General features: G+C 42.9%; 1 protein-coding gene across 10 annotated transcripts in view; it reads right to left on the bottom strand.

Moving 5' to 3' along the window:
• PLEKHS1 (pleckstrin homology domain containing S1) overlaps nt 1-19,109 on the bottom strand; it is a 48,531-nt gene that overhangs the window by 27,315 nt on the left and 2,107 nt on the right. For 4 of the 10 annotated variants that reach the window (XM_077947543.1, XM_015148217.3, XM_015148216.3 and 1 more), the window contains exons 2-5: nt 4,711-4,840; nt 4,153-4,191; nt 3,924-4,011; nt 1,750-1,796 (exon numbers count right to left, since the gene is read on the bottom strand). In XM_077947543.1, the coding sequence (XP_077803669.1) occupies nt 1,750-1,777 (28 nt within the window). In that variant the 5' untranslated portion in view covers nt 1,778-1,796; nt 3,924-4,011; nt 4,153-4,191; nt 4,711-4,840. The other 6 variants (XM_077947547.1, XM_077947545.1, XM_028826883.2 and 3 more) reach the window with 5 other exon arrangements.

The following is a 19,109-nucleotide window of genomic DNA, read 5'->3' as shown; positions in this document are numbered from 1 at the left end:
GGAGGCTGAGGCAGAGAATTGCTTGAACCCAGGAGGCAGAGGTTGCAGTGAGTTGAGATCGTGCCACTACACTCCGGACTGGACGACAGAGTGAGACTTCGTCTCAAAAAAAAAAAAAAAAAAAAAAAATCTAAAATGCAGATCTGACCATGCAGCTTCCATACTTAAAATGCTCAAAATGCTTCAACGTTACCTGTCACATGTGGTCAAGGTCTGGCACAATGTGGCAACAACTTTCTGCAGCCTCATCCTCCATTTTCCCTTCTCCTACCTAGTAAGTATATTCAGCTCTGACACATTCTGCTTCTATACCATTTCATTGCTTTGGTCATGCCGTTCCTCCTTCTGGGATGTGCTCTTTTTTCTGATTTCTTTAAAATCCCTACTCCTCCTCCTATAGGGTCTAGCTCAAATGCCTTTCCTATAAAACCTCTCTGGATTCTCATTGCTACTTAAATGCTTTTTCTTCTTCAGACCCCATAGCATTTGTACTTATTTCATGATTTCCATCACAGGCTAATCTTAATTTCCCAGCACAGTGATTTGCATGTGTTTAAGTTCCCGACAAGATTTTATTTTATTTTATTTTTTTGAGACAGAGTCTTGCTTTATTACCCAGGCTGGAGTGCAATGATGCGATCTTGGTTCTCTGCAACCTCCACCTCCCAGGTTCAAGCGATTCTCCTGCCTCAGCCTCTTCATTAGCTGGCATTACAGGCGCACACCACCACGCCCGGTGAATTTTTGTATTTTTAGTAGAGACAAGGTTTCACCATGTTGGCCAAGCTGGTCTCAAACTCCTGATCTTAAGTGATCTACCTGCCTCAGCCTCCCACCAACAACATTTTAAAACTCTTTGAGGGCAATGACTCCTCTCTATTAATCTGTATATCCCCTGCAACCCAAAGCACAAAGACTTACTAGTAATAGGTGCTTTGTAAATATTTTTGAGTTGAATTGGATAATTTAACTTCTAAGTGACTTCATCCTAAATTTAGCTTTTCTGTCCACTCACCTACAAAGAAGTGTATGAATATGAGCAAGGATATTTGAATACCATACATTGAGCTACCCTCATAATAAGCCGTAGTGACAATGCAAGCAGCTTCTCTAAGTGAGAGTTTCATGTAAAATTAAGAAAATATTCTCTAATCTTTGCTGGCCCATAGTTTACTATTAACATCATCTTTGGGTAATGAATGGAAAATTTGGCTCATAAAAATCAGAAAATGCTAAACTTCTAGACAGGTAAACTCTTACACGATAATTAATTGAATCCAGTAGTTCCTGCTACACTCCCCAAACCAAAAACATTGTCATAGAATGTTACCCATTATCCCCACCAAAACTAAGTTCTGGGGCTGGACATGGTGGCTCATGCCTGTAATCTCAGCACTTTGGGAGGCTGAGGCGGGCGGATCACCTTAGGCCAGGAGTTTGAGGCCAGCCTGGCCAACATGGAGAAACCCCACCTCTACTAAAAACATGAAAATTAGGCAGGCATGCTGGCGTATGCCTGTAGCGCCGGCTACTCAGAAGGCTGAAGTTAGAGGATCACTTGAGCCCGGGAGGTTGCAGTGAGCTGAGATCGCGTCACTGTACTCCTGCCTAGGCAACAGAGCAAACAAAAGAAACAAAACAAAATATACATAAAAACCACCAAGTTCTGTATCCTGGTTAGCTTAAAGGGAACTGTGGGGCATTTTCAATAAAAAGATTTCTGTTTCTGAGATTATACCCCTCGGGTACCTGGACTCTTCTGAGGTTTGGGTTCCATGATGGCTGTGTGTCCTCCCCTGTCAAAAGGAAGGGTTAGTGTTAGTCCCCAAACAACAGCATGCGTGTTTCATTGACCAGCCACCGCTTCAGTAAGTATTGGGATTGTGCTCATGAACGTTGCTGAGATGGGTTATGAGTTTCCCATTCCCATTCTTTCTTTAGTATTTCCCTCCCTGGGCCTGAGGCTGACAGTAGCTGCGGTAATGGGGACGCATCCAAGCAGCTTGTCCTCACTCAGTGGGTGGTTCTGCGGAGGTGTTGTTGAGATGACTGAAGGAGCTGTCTTCCTTGGACTTTCTCTGTTCTTGCTGCATAAGAGGCTTTGATAAGAGAGCTAGGGGATGGCAACACCAAGAAGAGATAAGAACAGGGCAAAGGGCAGGATGTCATGGAGCCAATACAGTTGAGAAAGCCTCACTGGCTTAGAGGAAGCCCAAGATAAGCCCTTCTCCATGCCAGAGGCTCGCTTTCTCCAGGGGAAACTTAAGAATAAGGACTGCCAGGCATGGTGGCTCACACCTGTAATCCCAGCACTTTGGGAGGCTGAGGCAGGCAGATCACGAGGTCAGGAGTTCGAGACCAGCCTGACCAACATGGTGAAACCCTGTCTCTACTAAAAATACAAAAATTAGCCAGGCGTCATGGTCTGCGCCTGTAATCCTACCACTTGCCTATAATCCCTCAGGAGGCTGAGACAGGAGAGTCGCTTGAACCCAGGAGGTGGAGGTTGCAGTGACCCTAGATTACGCCACTGTTTTTGAGCTGCTCTTTGTCAAAAAGCCAAAAAAATCATTTTTAAAATAAAATATTTCTAAAGCCTTTAAAGTTTATGAAATGCATTTGCATACTCTTTTTGTGTGTTTCAGAATGGCCTCATTCTGAGACAGCTCATTTTACAAATGAAAAGTTGCATTTGAGAGAAGACTGAGGTGACTTGGACCTAGGTCCCCTGGCAGAACTCCACACAGCACCACATTCATGCTCATGGACACTCCCAAATAACGTTTGCCTGCCCTGTACCCTGTGGATGTCAAAGTGTGCTTTGGAGGATATCTCTGTCCTTCCAGGGTCTGTGAAGTGCTCCGGAGTCGTGTGTTGTGACCATTCTTCGTTCATCTCCCCACCCACCATAAAAATGAGAGGACAGATAAGGCAGTAGGGTGTGGTGGTTTAGAGTGCTAGCTCTGGTATCTGGGTTTAAATTTCATCTCCATGAATTATGAGGAATGTGATCTTTGATACTTTATAATACTTCTCTACACTTCCATTTCTAATACTTCTCTACACCCATTTCTAATACTTCTCTACACCTCCATTTATTCATCTGTAACATAAAGGTTATTACCACCCTCATCAGATTGCTGGGAGCATCACTGGAGACACCCTGTTGATGAGCACTCCTCAGTGCATAATAGAAGCTCAATAAATGCTAGTTGTTAGGTCCTTTCCAGCTCAGATATTCTATGATTCTATGGTTGTTTAATAATGGGTAGCAGTTTTTGAGTACTTAATACATTCCAGACACTTCTAAGCAATATGTATATGAAAGATTTTATGTATATGTATACATATAATTTCACGTATACATATACAATCTCATCCTATCCTCATAACCATACTCTAAAGCTTGCACTGTTTTTACAATGATACAATGCCCATTTACAGATGAGGAAATGGTTATCAGAGAGATTACACAACTTGCCTTTGATCATGTAATGAAAAAGAAGCAGAACCAGAATTCTAACTTGAGAGCTGGCCTACTTTGTTCTTCCTCCTACCTAAGAAAGTAGAATTAAGTCTTGTCATAGTTCTGCTTGCATTTCTTGTCGTTGCCCCCAAACAAAAAAGAAAACCTTTCTGATTTAGCTGTTTGATCTCATTCAGGAGAATCTCCCCACAATCACGCCTAACCTATTTAAAATATAACATTATTTTGGATTTAGGGAATACAACATACCAAGAGGTCCATCCTGTTTCCCTCTGACTCTAGTATAGCCTAGGAAGCTTATGAAGAAAGAGGCCATGGAAATACTGCATATCTGCAAAATTTTCCATTTCCAAATTTGCAATTGCTCAATTGCAAAAAAGCTTCTAGATCATCCCAGCCTTGGGAGTCCAAACCAGATACACCAAGCAGTACTTACTGGAAGCCAAGTGGTCGCTGGTCCAATGCTCAGGAAAGTGCCTTGTCCTGAAGATTCCTGAACTCCTGCTGACACTGAGCCTTGGTGCCTGGGTGAAGATTAAGCACAAGCTGTGCTTGAAATCTGAACCACCAGGAAGTTCCCAAACAACTATTCTTGAGCAGATTTTATTATTGCCCCAAATTGAAATGGAAGCTGTGCCCTCGGGGGAAGTTCTGGGGCTTCATACCTGTGGCTCGTCGCAGAACCGCCTTGGTGTCCCAGCTGTCTAGCACGGGAAAATGATAAGCAAACATTTCATTTCAAAAATGACAGCAAACAAATTAATAATAATAAAAAAATTCCTGCCAGACTTTGGACCATGATTACAATAACCCTTATTGAGAACAATGCCAATTTATCCTCAACCGTCTGCGGCAACTACCACTGAAAAAAATTCCCTTTGCCTCCCTCAGCCATATATTAACCAATGTCTTCCTGGGAAGGATAGAAAGGGTTCCTTTGTACCAGATGAGGAAACAAAAAACCTGGTTTCTCTAACACACTTGTACATGCCAATGGTTTCCAGGAAGAGTTGCTCATTCAGCCATAACAGAGTGTTATCATCAACAGGGTGGCACTAGGCATGTTCCCCTGCACAGCCACCAGCAGCAATTGAATAAACCATCATGCTTAGACCTGCTGAGTGGCATCCAGCCACCAAAGTGTCTTAGATATATTTTCATGTATATTACAAATTTCTAGGGGAGAGGAAGAAGTGACAATGGATTTTATCCTGTTCTACTACCTTTAGAAGTAAAAGTACATCATTTTAATCCTCATCCTCACGAGGGTAGCTGGCCTGGAATCAGCTCAGCCATGGATCCATTGTGCGGTCTTGGCAAGTTAACTGGAGTTCTCTGAGTCTGTTTCCTCATCTGCAAAATGGGACAGATAATACTGACTTCATAGGTTTTTTTTTTTTTTTTTAAGTTAAGTAAAATTTCACATATAAAAAGCATCTAGCACAGTGCTTTATCCACAGTTAGCATTCAGCAGAGGTTATTTCTTTGTTTTTCTCTTTTGCATCCTATGGAGGGTAGATGTTATTGGCTCCTTCATTTAGCAAACCTAGCTGGACTTCAGGCATACAGAAATTATTAATATATTATTTGCTTCCTGCACAGGATCAGTTTTGCTTGATTTAGGAAAAACAACTTCTTAAATTTGATATAGTTCGGATGTCCCCTCCAAATCTCACGTTGAGATGTAATCCCCAGTGATGGAGGCGGAGTCTAGCTGGAGGTATTGGGTCCTGGGGATGGATCCCTCATGGCTTAGTTCTGTGTCTGAGATAGTGAGTGAGTTGTAGCGAGGTCTTTGTTTAAAAGTGTGTGGCATCTCCCCCAACTCTACTGCTCCCACTCTCACCAGGTGACATGCCTACTCCCGCCTCACCTTCTACCACGAGTAAAAGAAAGCGCCTTGAGGCCTTCCCAGAAGCTGAGAGATGCCAGCACTATACTCCCTGTACAGCTGGCAGAGCCATGGGCCAGTTAAACCTCTTTTCTTTATAAATTACCAAATCTCAGGTATTTCTTTATAACAAGACAAAGAATGACCTAACAGTATTTCCTGGATGTTCTTTTAGGCCAACTTTGGACTATTCTGCAGATAGTATCTTTACATTAGATCTTTAATCAGATACTAGTTGTAGCTCTAAGTAGTTCATAAAAAGCTTGTACTGATTTCCACTTACTTGGGAACTATAAAGTCCAGACAGACCATTGTTATAATATAGAGACCTAACCAAAAAGGGGAAGAGGGAAAGTTACTGTCAGACTTGTGTTCCTTTAGAAAGGATACCTATGAGTCAGTTAGATGGGCTTTCCGTCAGCAACCTGTTCATCTGTCTGTCCATCCACCTACCCACCCTTCAAACCCACCCTATTCTAGGCTTTTTTGTATTATTTTCCCATAGTATTACAAAACTCTTTGGGGGAAGAAGCCTAATAAAGCTATTTGTACTGTAGATGAACCCATAAAATAAAAACTGAAAAGCAAACAAAAACTGGCACAGACATCAAATACTAAACTTGTGAAACAAACATCCCTATGAAACACAAGCATAGGTTTTTTAAGTTGTCTCCAATGACCTGTAACAAGGTATGGATTACCTGTCGCAATAAGCAATCGCCTGTTCATCTGAAAGATCAGATGAGTTATTCGATGACTTTGTTAATTGAGCTTCTCTGTCATGAAGATGCTCTTTAGTTCTGCTGCCTCTTAACCAAAACACAACTGAACAGTTTATATGGCATGGCAATACCTATTACTTATTGGAGATTTTTGTTTTACATAGGATATCTCATTTAATTCTACCTTGTTGCAGAATAAATTTTATTATTCCTAATTTTAAAGGAGGAAATTTAAATTTAGAGAGATTAAATAACTAGCTAAGGATCATGCAGCTAGTAAGTGACCCACAGAAATCAGACTGGTCTGTCTTGACTCCAAAGCCTGTGTGTGTTCTTTCATATGCTACACTATGTGAGTCCTGGGCTGAGATCAGTTGGCCTTGCTCTCGGCCTACTCTGACTGTGTGATATTGCATAGGTTGCCAGATATTTGGGCCTTGTAATCCCATTACTATCCTTCCCCAAAAATCTCTAAGTACCCATTTATCTCTGATTATGATTATGCCTTTGAGTCAAAGTCAAGGGCTTATTAGCGTGCAGGCCTTTTCACTCCATGCCGCATGCTCATTGTCCATGTGGATAGTAAATGTGTCCTTGTCAGTGACACTGGTAAAGGAGTGACATCAATCACATCACTTCAAAGCATCCTTACTATACCTCTTCTCTGGAACAAAGAATTCAAGGAAAGCAAGGAGAAAGCTGTACACAGAACAAAGTAATAACAAGGGTATCTTTTAGATTATGTTAAAAATGGTATCAAACCAAGACCTATTTTCTATCATCTGTTTGGTTGTGGTCTGAATCATCTGATGTTTGTAAAGAGAAAGGAACTGATGATATAAAGCATTTTGTATAATTTTATGTGATTCTCTTCCATGACTGATTTTGGAAATTGCTCTATGGTTAGGACTGTTTTAGCTGTTAAAAAAGAAAAAAAAAACCCAACACTCAACAATAGTGGCTTATAATTTATTTATCATACATCATGCAAGAAGTCTGGAGTGAAGCATTTCCAGACTTATTTTGATGACTCAGTGATGTCAGAACTAAGGTTATGTCTCCGATTTTCTTGGCCTTTTCCATACGGCCAGAAGTTGGCTGTCGTAAGTATCATGTTTCCACAACACACCATCTCAAGCAGCAGGGAAGTGTTGGGAGAAAATGAGCATTCTCCTTATGTGCTTTTCACTTCATGGAGAAAAATTTCTCCTACAAGTCCTGGATAAGACTTTCTCTTACATCTGATTGGACTGATCAGCTGTTACCTCAAGAAGACCAGTCATTGGCAAAAAGGAAATGAGATTTCATTGGCTTGCACCAATCGTGATAATTTCCCTTGCTATCTGAACAAAATTGGGGTTCTGCTAGCCACGAAGATGGAGCATAACTGTTGCAGACATTATCATCCCTCTCTCCCTCCGTCATCCCCTGCCTCCCTCTCAAGATCGTTTCCAAGAACTCTTACTCCTGGTCTCTGCATGCTGAGCACCTTGACCTTTCTACGTGCTGCTCCCTCTCTCCGGCTCACTCTTCTCCTGTTTCTTCTGCTGGCTAACTACTACATATCCTTCAGTTCTCGCTCAGACATCACTTCTCAGTGACTCCTTCTCTCCCCAGACAAGGCCAGATTGTTTATGACACATTATCATGGTGCAGTGTTAACTTCAGTACCCATTTGCCATTTGTAATTTTAGATGCATTTGTCTGATTATTTGGTTAATGTCTGTCTCTTCCTCCAGAAGACTGTATAATCCATTAGTACTGTGTCTGTTTCTTCTGACCAGTGTATCTCCAGTAGCTAGCTTAAATGCCTATCCATTCTTTATTTACAGTGTGCCTACTATGTGCCAGATGTTAGAGATAATAGAGACATGGAAAGATTAGTGTTTTTTGAGAGCTCATAATTTGACCAGGGAGATCCAGAGAAAACTTTAATACTCCATGAGTAATCCCTCCTACTTCACTTTTGTACCTCACTCTTATGATTACACTCTGGACCTTGGAACTACCCATTCTTGCATGACCTTTGATAACTTTGCCTCTGGTGCTCTACTTTCCAACTGCAATCTCCCTTCCTTCTATGCTTTACGTTTCTTCACTTCATCCTCTCCAAGACCTCAAGATTCTGGACCCTTCCTCGTTCTTTCAATATGTCTGCTGAGATCAATGTCCATTACCAGCTGAAACTGCCACTCTCTCAACCCCCTGCAAAAGGAGATAAAGTGGGCTGAACTTTGCACAAGAATAACCACTTATGGGATCAGGGTGAGCACCTTACCCTACGACTGCTTCTCTATTGGCTGGCTGTTGACCCAGGGAATGGCCTGACACAAAGAACTTTGCTCAGAAGAGGCAATGGCCGTGAGCCAACCCTTGCTGAAATTTTCTCTTCTCTTTGCTTCCAGGTTACTCTCTCACTTGGTTCTCATCTATACTGATCTATTTCTTTGTTTTGTTTGCTGGGTTCTTTACCAGCATGCAATCCTTACTTTTTGGGGTCCCCAGAGTTCCTTCCTTATATACTGTGTTTCCTTACTTTGTAAGTATTTCTCAATGCTGCAAATACTGTGGGTCCATTGAGGTTGGTGACTGTAAATTTGGCAAGGTTCGGGTTGTGTGATTTTCTCCAGTGGCCTTCAGCTGTTCAGGAGCAGGCATGGGGGAGCCAGGGCCTGGGGTTCCTTTCAGCTTAGCATTTTTGCTAGGAAGATGCCACGGAAGGACAAAGGAGCAAGGGAGTTTAAGACACTTGCTAAAGAATGCTTGAAATGTTGACTTATGGAATCAGAGGGTCATAAGGAGGAAATAACCAAGGACATAAAAAGGTAAAGGAGATACGAGGAGATTCTTGGGGAGGAGAATCCTGGGTGGCGATTCCTGGTGAGATGTGCCATCGAAGACAGATGGTACAAGCTGACTGAAGGATAGGAAGTAGTGCTTGGAAGGAACATGTTTGATTGATCTTAAAATAGAGAAATTGCAAGGCGCAGGTAGCTGTGTAGCGTAGAAGGTCATTGGTGATGAGGAGATCAAGGAACTGAGGGGCTAATATGTTTGGCCATCCACATGGATGTCCAGTTGATGGAGCAAAGTCCTTTTAAAGTTCTCTAAACATTTTAAAAACATGAGAAGCAGAATAAAGGTAATTAACACTACCTGCTTCCCCCAATACACATACATACCTGTGTCCATTTTTGTATTTGGATTCATCTGTTAGAGCAAAAGCAGATGTAGATGCCAAAAGAGGACTTGGAGATCCACAGAAGATTGAAGTCAGAATCTTCCTTATTTAAAGAGAACACTTGGGTCCAGTTTCTGGGGATTGGGGAATGTACACAGGTGACAGAGGATGGCCCAAAGATTTCGGACTGGGAGTCAGCCAGTGAGACCACCACTGGGGCAGAGGGATGGGTGATGAGTTCTCCTTTTTTCTTTCATTTCTTTGCCATTGTGGCCCTGAATCTTAGTAGTTCTAACTTGGTTGGCACTGGGCCAAAAGAGTCAGTGTTGGTAAGGAAGGGGTGGCAGTGCAATTGAAGAAAAAGTGGAGTCGGAAGGAAATCCCAAATTAAGGTCCTGTGCAGTGGCCTCTTTCCCACCAGCCCATCACATCTGTAGGGTGTGGTGTAACCCTGGAACCCGATGATTCCTAGAACTCCTGTTGGTCAGTGTGGAGCTTCCCTGCTGCTCTGGATCTCAGAGCAGCCCAATTTTTTTTTTCCCACTTCAACTGCTATCATAACAGGAGCAACCCTATTTCATTTCTGGGACCTGGAGAAGAAAGAGCATATGCCATATGGATTCTGTATGAATCATGAATTTGAGGAATCAGGTAAAGCCCATGAAATCAGACTACACATCCCACTTAGCATCGTGTTTTATTCTTCTAAAGTTTTTTATTCTTCTGAACTCAACTTCTAAATGTTTATTGTTCCAGGAGATGTATATCTTTTTAAAACGTTTTCATTCTTTTCACCTTCTATTTAAGTTGAAGGCAGTTAATAAGAAAGAAAATTTCCTTTCAGCATTTATTGGTACCACTTGCATAACAGGCACAGTTGGGAATTGTGAAAAAAGAATTAAACATAGACTTTGCTCTTAGGGACCTTATAAACTAATATGGCAGATAAATCTGTACAGAAATAACGTGTTAGGCAGGGTCCCAGCAGGAAACAGCATGCAAAGGATTTATGGAAGAGAGTTGTTGCAGGGACTGTCTACAGAGGTGGAGGCAGGGTTAAGGGAGCAGCAAGGAATGGTGGTGGGATGGTGGTACAGCAACAGTGGGAAGCTTTCACCTCCTCTAGGCTTGCAGGGATGAAAGGAGGGAGAAATGTTACCCAATTTTGATGAAAGCTGCAGTCATGAGATAAACCTACACTATAGGGGTAGTGGCCATAGTCAACGTATATGGTCAGTTGTCCAGACCATGGCCCAGCATGATGGAGGGAGCAGGGGGGCTGGGGTGGGGTAGGACAGGGAGAAGCCAGCAAAGGAGATTAACAAGAAGCATTCAGAGGAGCATGCGGAAAACCAGGAGTGTGTGGCGTCTAGCAGTAGAGACAAGGTTTGGGTGGGTGGGGGGCAGCCACCTCACATGCTGCCAAGAGGAAGGGTGAGATGGATTTGGTAGGGTAAGGGCAACTGTGGCTTTGGCAAGAACCATTTGGTGAGTGGCGTGGAGCCAAAGTCTGATTGGAACAGGTTAACTAGAGAAATGACCCATCTGTTGAGGACCCTCAGGGCAATAAAGAGTGGAGGAGAGTGGAGAGGGGTTCTGGAAGGGCAAGTGGAGAAAATCCAGAAGGAGTATAATATGAGGATATTAAGTGGTCAGTGCTGTCAGGGCAAGGCAGAGCAAGAGCATGGGGATTCAGAGGAGAAAGCCACTCTCCCAAAGAGGGAAGAGAAAGAGACAGAGGGAGGTCTCATGGAGAAGACAGTGTCTTGGCTGGGTCCTACAGGCTGGTGTGGCCAACAGTTTCCATTTAATGCCCCCCACCCCTCCACGTCTCAATTGCCCTGGGTATCCATGTAACTTGTGGACAGCAGACACACTCTTGACCCCAGCAATGGCCCAGTCATGGTTCAGAGGCAGAGGGAGCCTCAGAGGGAAACTGGGTCAAAGGATCCCTCTCTTCCTCTGGGCAGGGTCCATGGGGATGGGAGAGTGTTTTGCTTCCATGAGGGAAGCCAGCCTTGCAATGAAGACGACACAGGACAAGGGCAAAACTGAAAGTCACAGAGATACAGAGCAGCAGTCAGGATGACTTGGCAAACTCTGGACCAAACTGTGCTTGAATTCCATCCTTCCTCTGCACTTTCTCATTATGGGAAACTAAAAACGTCCTAGCTGTTTAAGTCAGTTTTCATTAAATTGTTTTGTGAAATGTCAAACATCTTGGATGAGAGCTATTATGATTTGGACATTACCTAATTGGCCCAAGGATGAAGATGAGGGGAGGGAGTTTGGAGGCAGAGAAAATATAAGAAAAAGGAAGGTGACTCAACATAGCATAGTATTTACTAGCATGGAGTCAGACTTCCTGGGTCCATTGCTATGTTCCATAATTTGGAGAAGCTACTCAACCTCTCTATGCCTCAGTTTCCTTGTCTGTAAAACGAGAATGATGATAGTATACTTGATAGAGATGTTATGAGGATTTAATGAACTGATATTTGTAAAGAACTGAGAACAGTGTTTGGCATACAGAAAACACATTATAAGTGCTTGTCCAATAAATGAAGGGCCTTGTGTCTATACTTTACAACTGAACTTGTACATGAGTCCCACCTGTAAAGAGAGGGGCTGGGCTCCCCTTAGAGTTTGAAGACTCTCCAAGTACTTTATGTAGTGACAATGTGGGTATCAGGTAATTCTTTCCATGTTTCATATGAGTAGATAGAGGTTTCAGGAAGGTCAAAATCATTTAAGAGAGAATCTGATAACAAACATCATGATGGAGTTAAAGCCCAGTAGACTAAGAATTAGGACACTGAGTTTTATGCTTCTGCTCTGCTTCAACTCACTGAAGACCTCAGGTCTGTCCCCTTTCTTCTTCTTATGGGTATGGGGGTTGACCAGATGATCTTCAGGTACCTAATAGACTTAATTGTTTCATAATAACACCACTGTAATTGATTTTCCAGTTTAGCATTTACAAAGCATTTGGACAGCGTCTTCTGCTCATGCAAAAACCTTGTCAGAAAGGCATCATGGACATTATTTTCACTGTTTTACAACCAGGTAGGGAAGCCAGCTGATGAAAGCTTTCATGTCAGGTAAGTTATCCCTGAGGGTAACAGGAGCTGAATCGCACTGGGAAACACTCGGAGCGGGTGGAAAACACCTGCCTCAGAGTTATTCCATCCAGTGGGGAGGGAGCTGGGGTATTTATATACCAACACTGCCAGTCGTCAGGGGACATTAATTTATTGGCATTTCTAGCCTGTCATACATGTAGCAAAGTGGGCTCAAGGGACCAGAGGAATCCTTGGGGCAAAAACACATGGATTCTGGCAGTTGAGAAAAGGCCAGTGCACTGACATGATTAGCATGAGGAGATATGGGCAGCCACCACCAGCATCTACTACAGTCTTCTTGGGAAGGTGCTGTTGTCATCTTTACTTGCAAATAGGCGTGTAAAATGTGATTTTAGTTGAGTACATTGCTATTCTGAACTCAGTTGCCTTACATGGGAAAGGGGACTTTGCAAATGTAGTTAAGAATCTGGGGATGGGAAAATGAAACTGATTCAGGTAGAATGGGGATGCCTTAACCTCAAGGCAGGCCCAGCATAGTCACAAGGGTCCTTACAAGAGGGAGGGGTAAGGCCAGAGTGGGGGAAAAATGCTACTCTGATGGCTCTGAAGGTAGAGGAAGGAGCTAGGAGCCAAGGAATGTGGGCAGGTTCTAGCAACTGGAAAAGGAAAGGAAAATGTATTCTTCTCTAGAGCCTACAGAAAGAACCAGCCCTGTGGACATCTTGATTTTTTTTTTTTTTTTTTTTTTTTTTTTTTTGAGACAAGTCTCGCTCTGTCACCCAGGCTGGAGTGCAGTGGTGTGATCTCAGCTCACTGCAACCTCTGCCTCCCAGGTTCAAGCAATTCTCATGCCTCAGCCTCCTGAGTAGCTGAGATTACAGGCACCCGCCACCACGCCCAGCTAATTTTTGTACTTTTAGTAGTGACAGGTTTCATCATGTTGGCCGGGCTGGTCTTGAACTTCTGAGCTCAGACGATCCACCCACTTCGGCCTCCCAAAGTGCTGGGATTACAGGCATGAGTCACCGTGCCCAGACTTTTTTTTTTTTTTTTTTTTTTTTGAGACAGGGTCTCACTCGATTGCCCAGGCTGGAGTGCTGTGGTTGATCCTGGCTCACTGCAGCCTGAACCTCTGGGGCTCAAGCCATCTTCCCACCTGAGCCTCCTGAGTAACTGGGACTACAGGCTCATGCCACCATGCCTGGCTACTTTTTGTATTTTTTTTAGGAATACAAAAGGTTTCACTATGTTGCCCAGGCTGGTCTTGAACTCCTGAGTTCAAGCTATCCTCCTGCTTTGGCCTCCCAAAATACTGGGATTACAGGTGTGAACCACTGTACCCAACCATGCTGACATCTTGGTTTTAAACTTCTGACCTCCATAACTCAAAGAGAATCAATTTGTATTAAGTCCCTAAATTTGTGATAGTCTGTTACAGTAGCAATTGGAAACTAATACAGAGACAGTGGATGGATATTGGGTGGGTTAATGGAAGAGTCTACCACAGATATCTAGCAGGTATCTTAAACAGCTTGCATAAAACAGAAATTTTGATTTTCTTCATCCTTACCTCTTGCATCAAAGTTGTTCCCAATCTCAGGAAACAGCCCCGTGTCATCCACCTGCTTAAGCCAAAAACCTTGAGGTCATCCTGGATTTCCAGCCTGTTTTTGTTTAGTTTTGAGATGGAGTCTCGCTCTGTCACCCAGGCTGGAATGCAGTGGCACAACCTTGGCTCACCACAGCCTCCGCCTCCTGGGTTCAAGTGATTCTCATGCCTCAGCCTTCCGAGTAGCTGGGACTACAGGCTTGTGCCACCATGCCCGGCTAATGATTTCTAGCCTTTCCTCACATTCCCACCTCAAATTTATCAGCAAATCCTACTGGCTCTTGCTCAGTAGGTGTATACTTATCCCCAAACTCACTGAGTTGTATATATTAAATATGCAACAGCTTTTTGCGTGTCAATCATACCTCAATAAAGTGTTTTTTTTTTTTTTAAAAAAGGCCACACCCAAATCGGACGTCTTCTCACGACCCATTCCACCTGCCATCATTTCCACCTAGGTCATGACTGCAGCAGCCTCCCACCTGGCTCCCTGCTCCACTCATTCTCCTGCTAATCCATTCTCCAGAGTGTCTTTCACAGTCGTACATCAGATCCTGTCCCTCCCCTGCTCCAATCCCTGCAATGGTTTCCCGTTTCATTAGAAGGAATCCAATGTGCTTGCCACAGCTGAAAGCCTGACTGATCTGGCCCTGCCTGCCTTTTGCCCCTGCTTTCAGCACCCTGCTCTGCAATACTGGCTTTTTTTTAAAGTTATTATTTAATTTTTCCATACGGTATTGGGGTACAGGTGGTATTTGGTTACATAAGTTCCTTAGTGGTGATTTGTGAGATCCTTGTGCATCCATCACCTGAGCGGTGCACACTGCATCACGTATGTTGCCTTTTAGCCCTCATCCCCCTCCCACTCTTCTTCCCAAGTCCCCAGAGTCCATTGTATCATTCTTATGCCTTTGTGTCCTCATAGCTTAGCTCCCACATATCAGTGAGAACATATGATGTTTGATTTTCCACTCCTGAGTTACTTCACTTAGAATAAGAGTCTCCAATCTCATCCAGGTCACTGCAAATGCTGTTAATTCATTCCTTTTTATGGCTGAGTAGTATTCCATCATATATACATACCTATATCTCACAGTTTCTTTATCCACTCATTGATTGATGGGGATTTGGGTTGGTTACCATGATTTTGCAAGTGTGAATTGTGCTGCTATAAACATGTGTGTGCAAGTATCTTTTTCAAATAATAACTTCTCTTCCTCTGGGTAGATAACCAGTAGTGGGATTGCTGGATGAAATGGTAGTTCTACTTTTAGTTCTTTAAGGAATGTCCACACAGTTTTTGTAGCAGCTGTACTAGTTTACATTCCTACCAGCAAACCCTGGCTTTCTTGATGCTTGTCAAAGAGGCCCAGGTGGTAGCTGCCCCAGGGCCTTTGCATGTGCTGCTTGCTCCACTGAGAACCCTGCTCTTTCACACAGCCATGTGGTCCACTCCCTCATGCCACTCTGGTGTCTGCCCAGCTATATTCTCCCCAAAGAGGCCTTTCCCAGCCACTCTGTCTGACATGGACTCCTCTCTCCCATGTCACTGTTTCTGAGCTCCTTCTCCTACTTTATCTTTCTTTATAACCCTCCTCTCTCTATCACTCTCTCTAGAACTGTCTGTCTTCCCTACTAAAAGGTAAATCCTATGAGGACTAAGATTGTTTTGTTCAGTGCCAACAACAGTGCTTGGCACAGAGTTCAATAAATATTTGTTAATTGAAATGCACACACACACACGCACACACATATGGTTATTTATATGATTACTTCCTTTTGGATGTCATGGACAGTTAAGGGTAAGTGGTGACTTCCCACGTAGCTGTAGTTTACCTAGAACACGGATTTGTGCATTTTTACAGAGCCACCCACATCTCTCATATCTTTATGCCTGAAAGAGAAATTGGTCTTCAGCTCCCACAAGTCCTGTCAAGCTGGAAGAGAAATTGTGAACCAACTGTGTAATTTCATTGAAAATACAAATCCTCCAACACAGCCCCTTTCAATCACAAAAGGATCTTTTTGTGCTCTCAAATGCGAGGCACCATTGTCCCTGTTGGGTATGTGGGACACTGTTAGGTGCTGGTTGATTATAGCAAACTCTTACCTGGCATTCTTACTTAATCAACTATTTCTAGCACATACCCAAATTTCCTGTTTTTTAAAGTGATCATGTTCTTTTGCCCTTGGTACTTATTTTAGTGTTTTAAAACATACATTTTTGAAAAAGCTGATAGAATATATCTTTTTTTTTTTTTTTTTTGCAAATTCTCTCCTGCTTTTTGTTTTGTTTTCTCTTTCCTCTTCCCCCTCTTATAACCAGTCTCATAAAGGGCGTAGCTATCCCTTAGGACTCTCCTTATGCTCTAAAGTTTCTGAACTGTTCAACTCACCCCTTTGGGACTATTCTACCACTGGTGAGAAGCTTGGAGGCAAATGGGAATCTCCTGGAAAGGTTTAACAACACTGATGGCTGGGTGCCAGCCTGAGAGATCCTGATTTAGTTGGTCTGGGGTGCTGCCTGGGCATTGAGATTAGAAACCTCTCCAGGTGACTCTAAGGTGTTGCTGGTGTCGACAGTCATCACATATAGTCCCTCTCTTTAGAGTCTTTAGAACTTAAAAATCAACTCCACTGGTCGGGTGTGGTGGCTCATGCCTGTAATCTCAGCACTTGGGAGGCTGAGGCAGGCGGATCGCCTGTGGTCAGGAGTTCGAGACCAGCCTGGCCAACATGGCAAAATCCCGTCTCTACTAAAACTACAAAAATTAGCCGGGCATGGTGGCCCATGCCTGTAATCCCAGCTACTCAGGAGGCTGAGGGAGGAGAATCGCTTGAATCCGGGAGGCGGAGGTTGCAGTGAGCCGAAATCACTCCATTGCGCTCCAGCCTGGGCTACAGAGTGAGACTTTATCAAAAAAAAAAAAAAAAAAAAAAAAAAAAAAAAAAAAAAAAAAATCAACTCCATAGACTCCTTGAAATTTTCCATACTTCTTAAACTCACAAAGACTTGCCTTTTGCTTGATGACTCAGTTTTCATAAGAACACCCACCAAAGGAAATGTCTCCTTACTTGATTTTAGATTTTTTTGGGAGTTTGCAAAGCCATTTTTGTGTGTTATTTTCCTGGCTCCTCCCAACATCACTGTGAGGTGGGCATTCAGGACTGAGATGAGGCAATGGAGCTACAGCAGTGGTCTACAGAGTTAGGCTAGGGCTGCCAAACTGAGGAGAATAAACAAAGAAACACAACAAAAAATAACTCCGTCTCAAAACAAAAAACAAAAAAACCCACTCACACAGGACACCCATTTAAACTGAAATTTTAGATAAACAACAATTAAGTTTTTAGTATATTTTGTGCAGTAGTTGGGATATATATATTAAAAAATGGTTTTTCTAACTGAAATTCCAATTTAACTGGGCCTCTTCTATTTCATATGGCAACTCTACACTCAGCGCTGACTCGTCTTCTGAAGCTCAGGCCAGCATCTTATGCCCTTCTCTTTCCTGCCTATGACCTCCAGCAGCTTGACTACATCGCTTTTGGAAGACATTCTTCCTCTCCATTGCATGGGTAGCCGTCATGCTCAAAAAGAACCTCTTCTGTATGTCAGCATCATTTGCATGTCCTTTTGTTCCCCCCATCCTTATCTCCTTTCTGTGGCCTCAATTATCGATAAGATCAAGCTGGTTTAAAAAACACAACCCAACATTTACTTGCCTTTTGCTTGATGACTCGGTTTTCATAACAACACAAAACAAAGGAAATGTCTCCTTATTTGATTTTAGATTTTTGGGGAATTTGCAAAGCCATTTCTGAGTGTTATTTCCTTGGCTCTGCCCAACATCCCTGTGAGGTGGGCACAAGACCTGTGGAGATAGGCATTATTTCCTAGGTACTCACATAGGACTAATTCAATCTGAGGATGAAAGAGGAATGGTTTGGAGGGATTAAGAGACTCCTGAGGTCATACAGCTTGGAAGTGCCAAAGTTGGGATTTGAACCTGGGACTGTCTGACACCAGGGCCTTTTTTTTCTTAATTAGCATGCTAGGAAAACAAGAAGATGGTACTGAGGGCCTGGTGGCTTAGCTATTCAAGTTTTCCAGACTTGCTCAATTTGGCTTTCTGCAACTCCTGGGGTGTGGAACAATCATTGGATAAACGTTTTTCCATTCCATGTGGGTGACTTGAGAGATTAAAAGTGTTGACAATATAGCAACCCATAAGATGCATACATATTCTTGGAAACCTTATTTTTAACCCTGAAAAAAAAAAAGTTGTCACCACAAGGTTCTGGAAGAAAGATTTCAGCAGTCATTGCCAGCAAAGTCAACACTAAATCAACCCAGGGACACGTTCTTTAAACACATTTGCTGAGGCTAAGGGGCAAATAGTTTATGCTGATTCTGGGTAACTGGCCACAAATATGTGTCAAAGAGGCTTTTTTCCAAGTGTTCAGTATCTTGTTTGGTATAAGCTTCTCCTGTGCTTTAGCCCTCTGTAAATATTTGTGCAATTAATGTATGCTGGCAAATGTCTCAAGAGGAAAGCAGGCTACATTATGCCAAGCAAAATTGTAATTAGCAACATAAAAGAAAAAGAATTTGTCACTTTCATCTCAGTGCTTAAAAACTGTCAGCACTTAAGGCAGCTGGAAGCTTCAGAAAAGATAATTTGCAAAAGCTGATTTTCCTAAGCATTTGAGAATGTGTCCTATACCCTAATATATTAAAAAAATTTTAAAAAAAACCACACATTCACTTGAGAATTCTGTGTTCCCTTCACTACTTAACATTAATCTAGTTAATTACAAAAGGTGCTGTAGAGAAAAGTTCCTTTAAAAATGTCAACCTCAAAATGTTGTTAAGGGGAGCATTTTGCATTGTGGCACCTATGAGGCACTGGAGGAGAGGGAATACACGAGTGGCCCATCTTGTCTAGAAATGATTGCCTAAGTGATGCAATCGAGAGGAAGAGAAAGAGGTGCGCCTGCTGACACCAGCTGGAGAAGCCAGTGCACCTGGACCCATGCACTGAAAGCTATCTGCTGATCCACCCCTCCCTCACACATCGCAGCCTTCCTCAAACCAGCCTGTCAACATGGGTTTGGTGTTTCTGTGCAGCCTCT

The sequence above is a fragment of the Macaca mulatta genome, chromosome 9 (genome assembly GCF_049350105.2).
Source record: "Macaca mulatta isolate MMU2019108-1 chromosome 9, T2T-MMU8v2.0, whole genome shotgun sequence".
Classification (NCBI taxonomy): Eukaryota; Metazoa; Chordata; class Mammalia; order Primates; family Cercopithecidae; genus Macaca; species Macaca mulatta.
The sequence above is the reverse complement of the archived record's forward strand: the minus strand, read 5'-3'. Positions and strand labels throughout refer to the sequence as shown.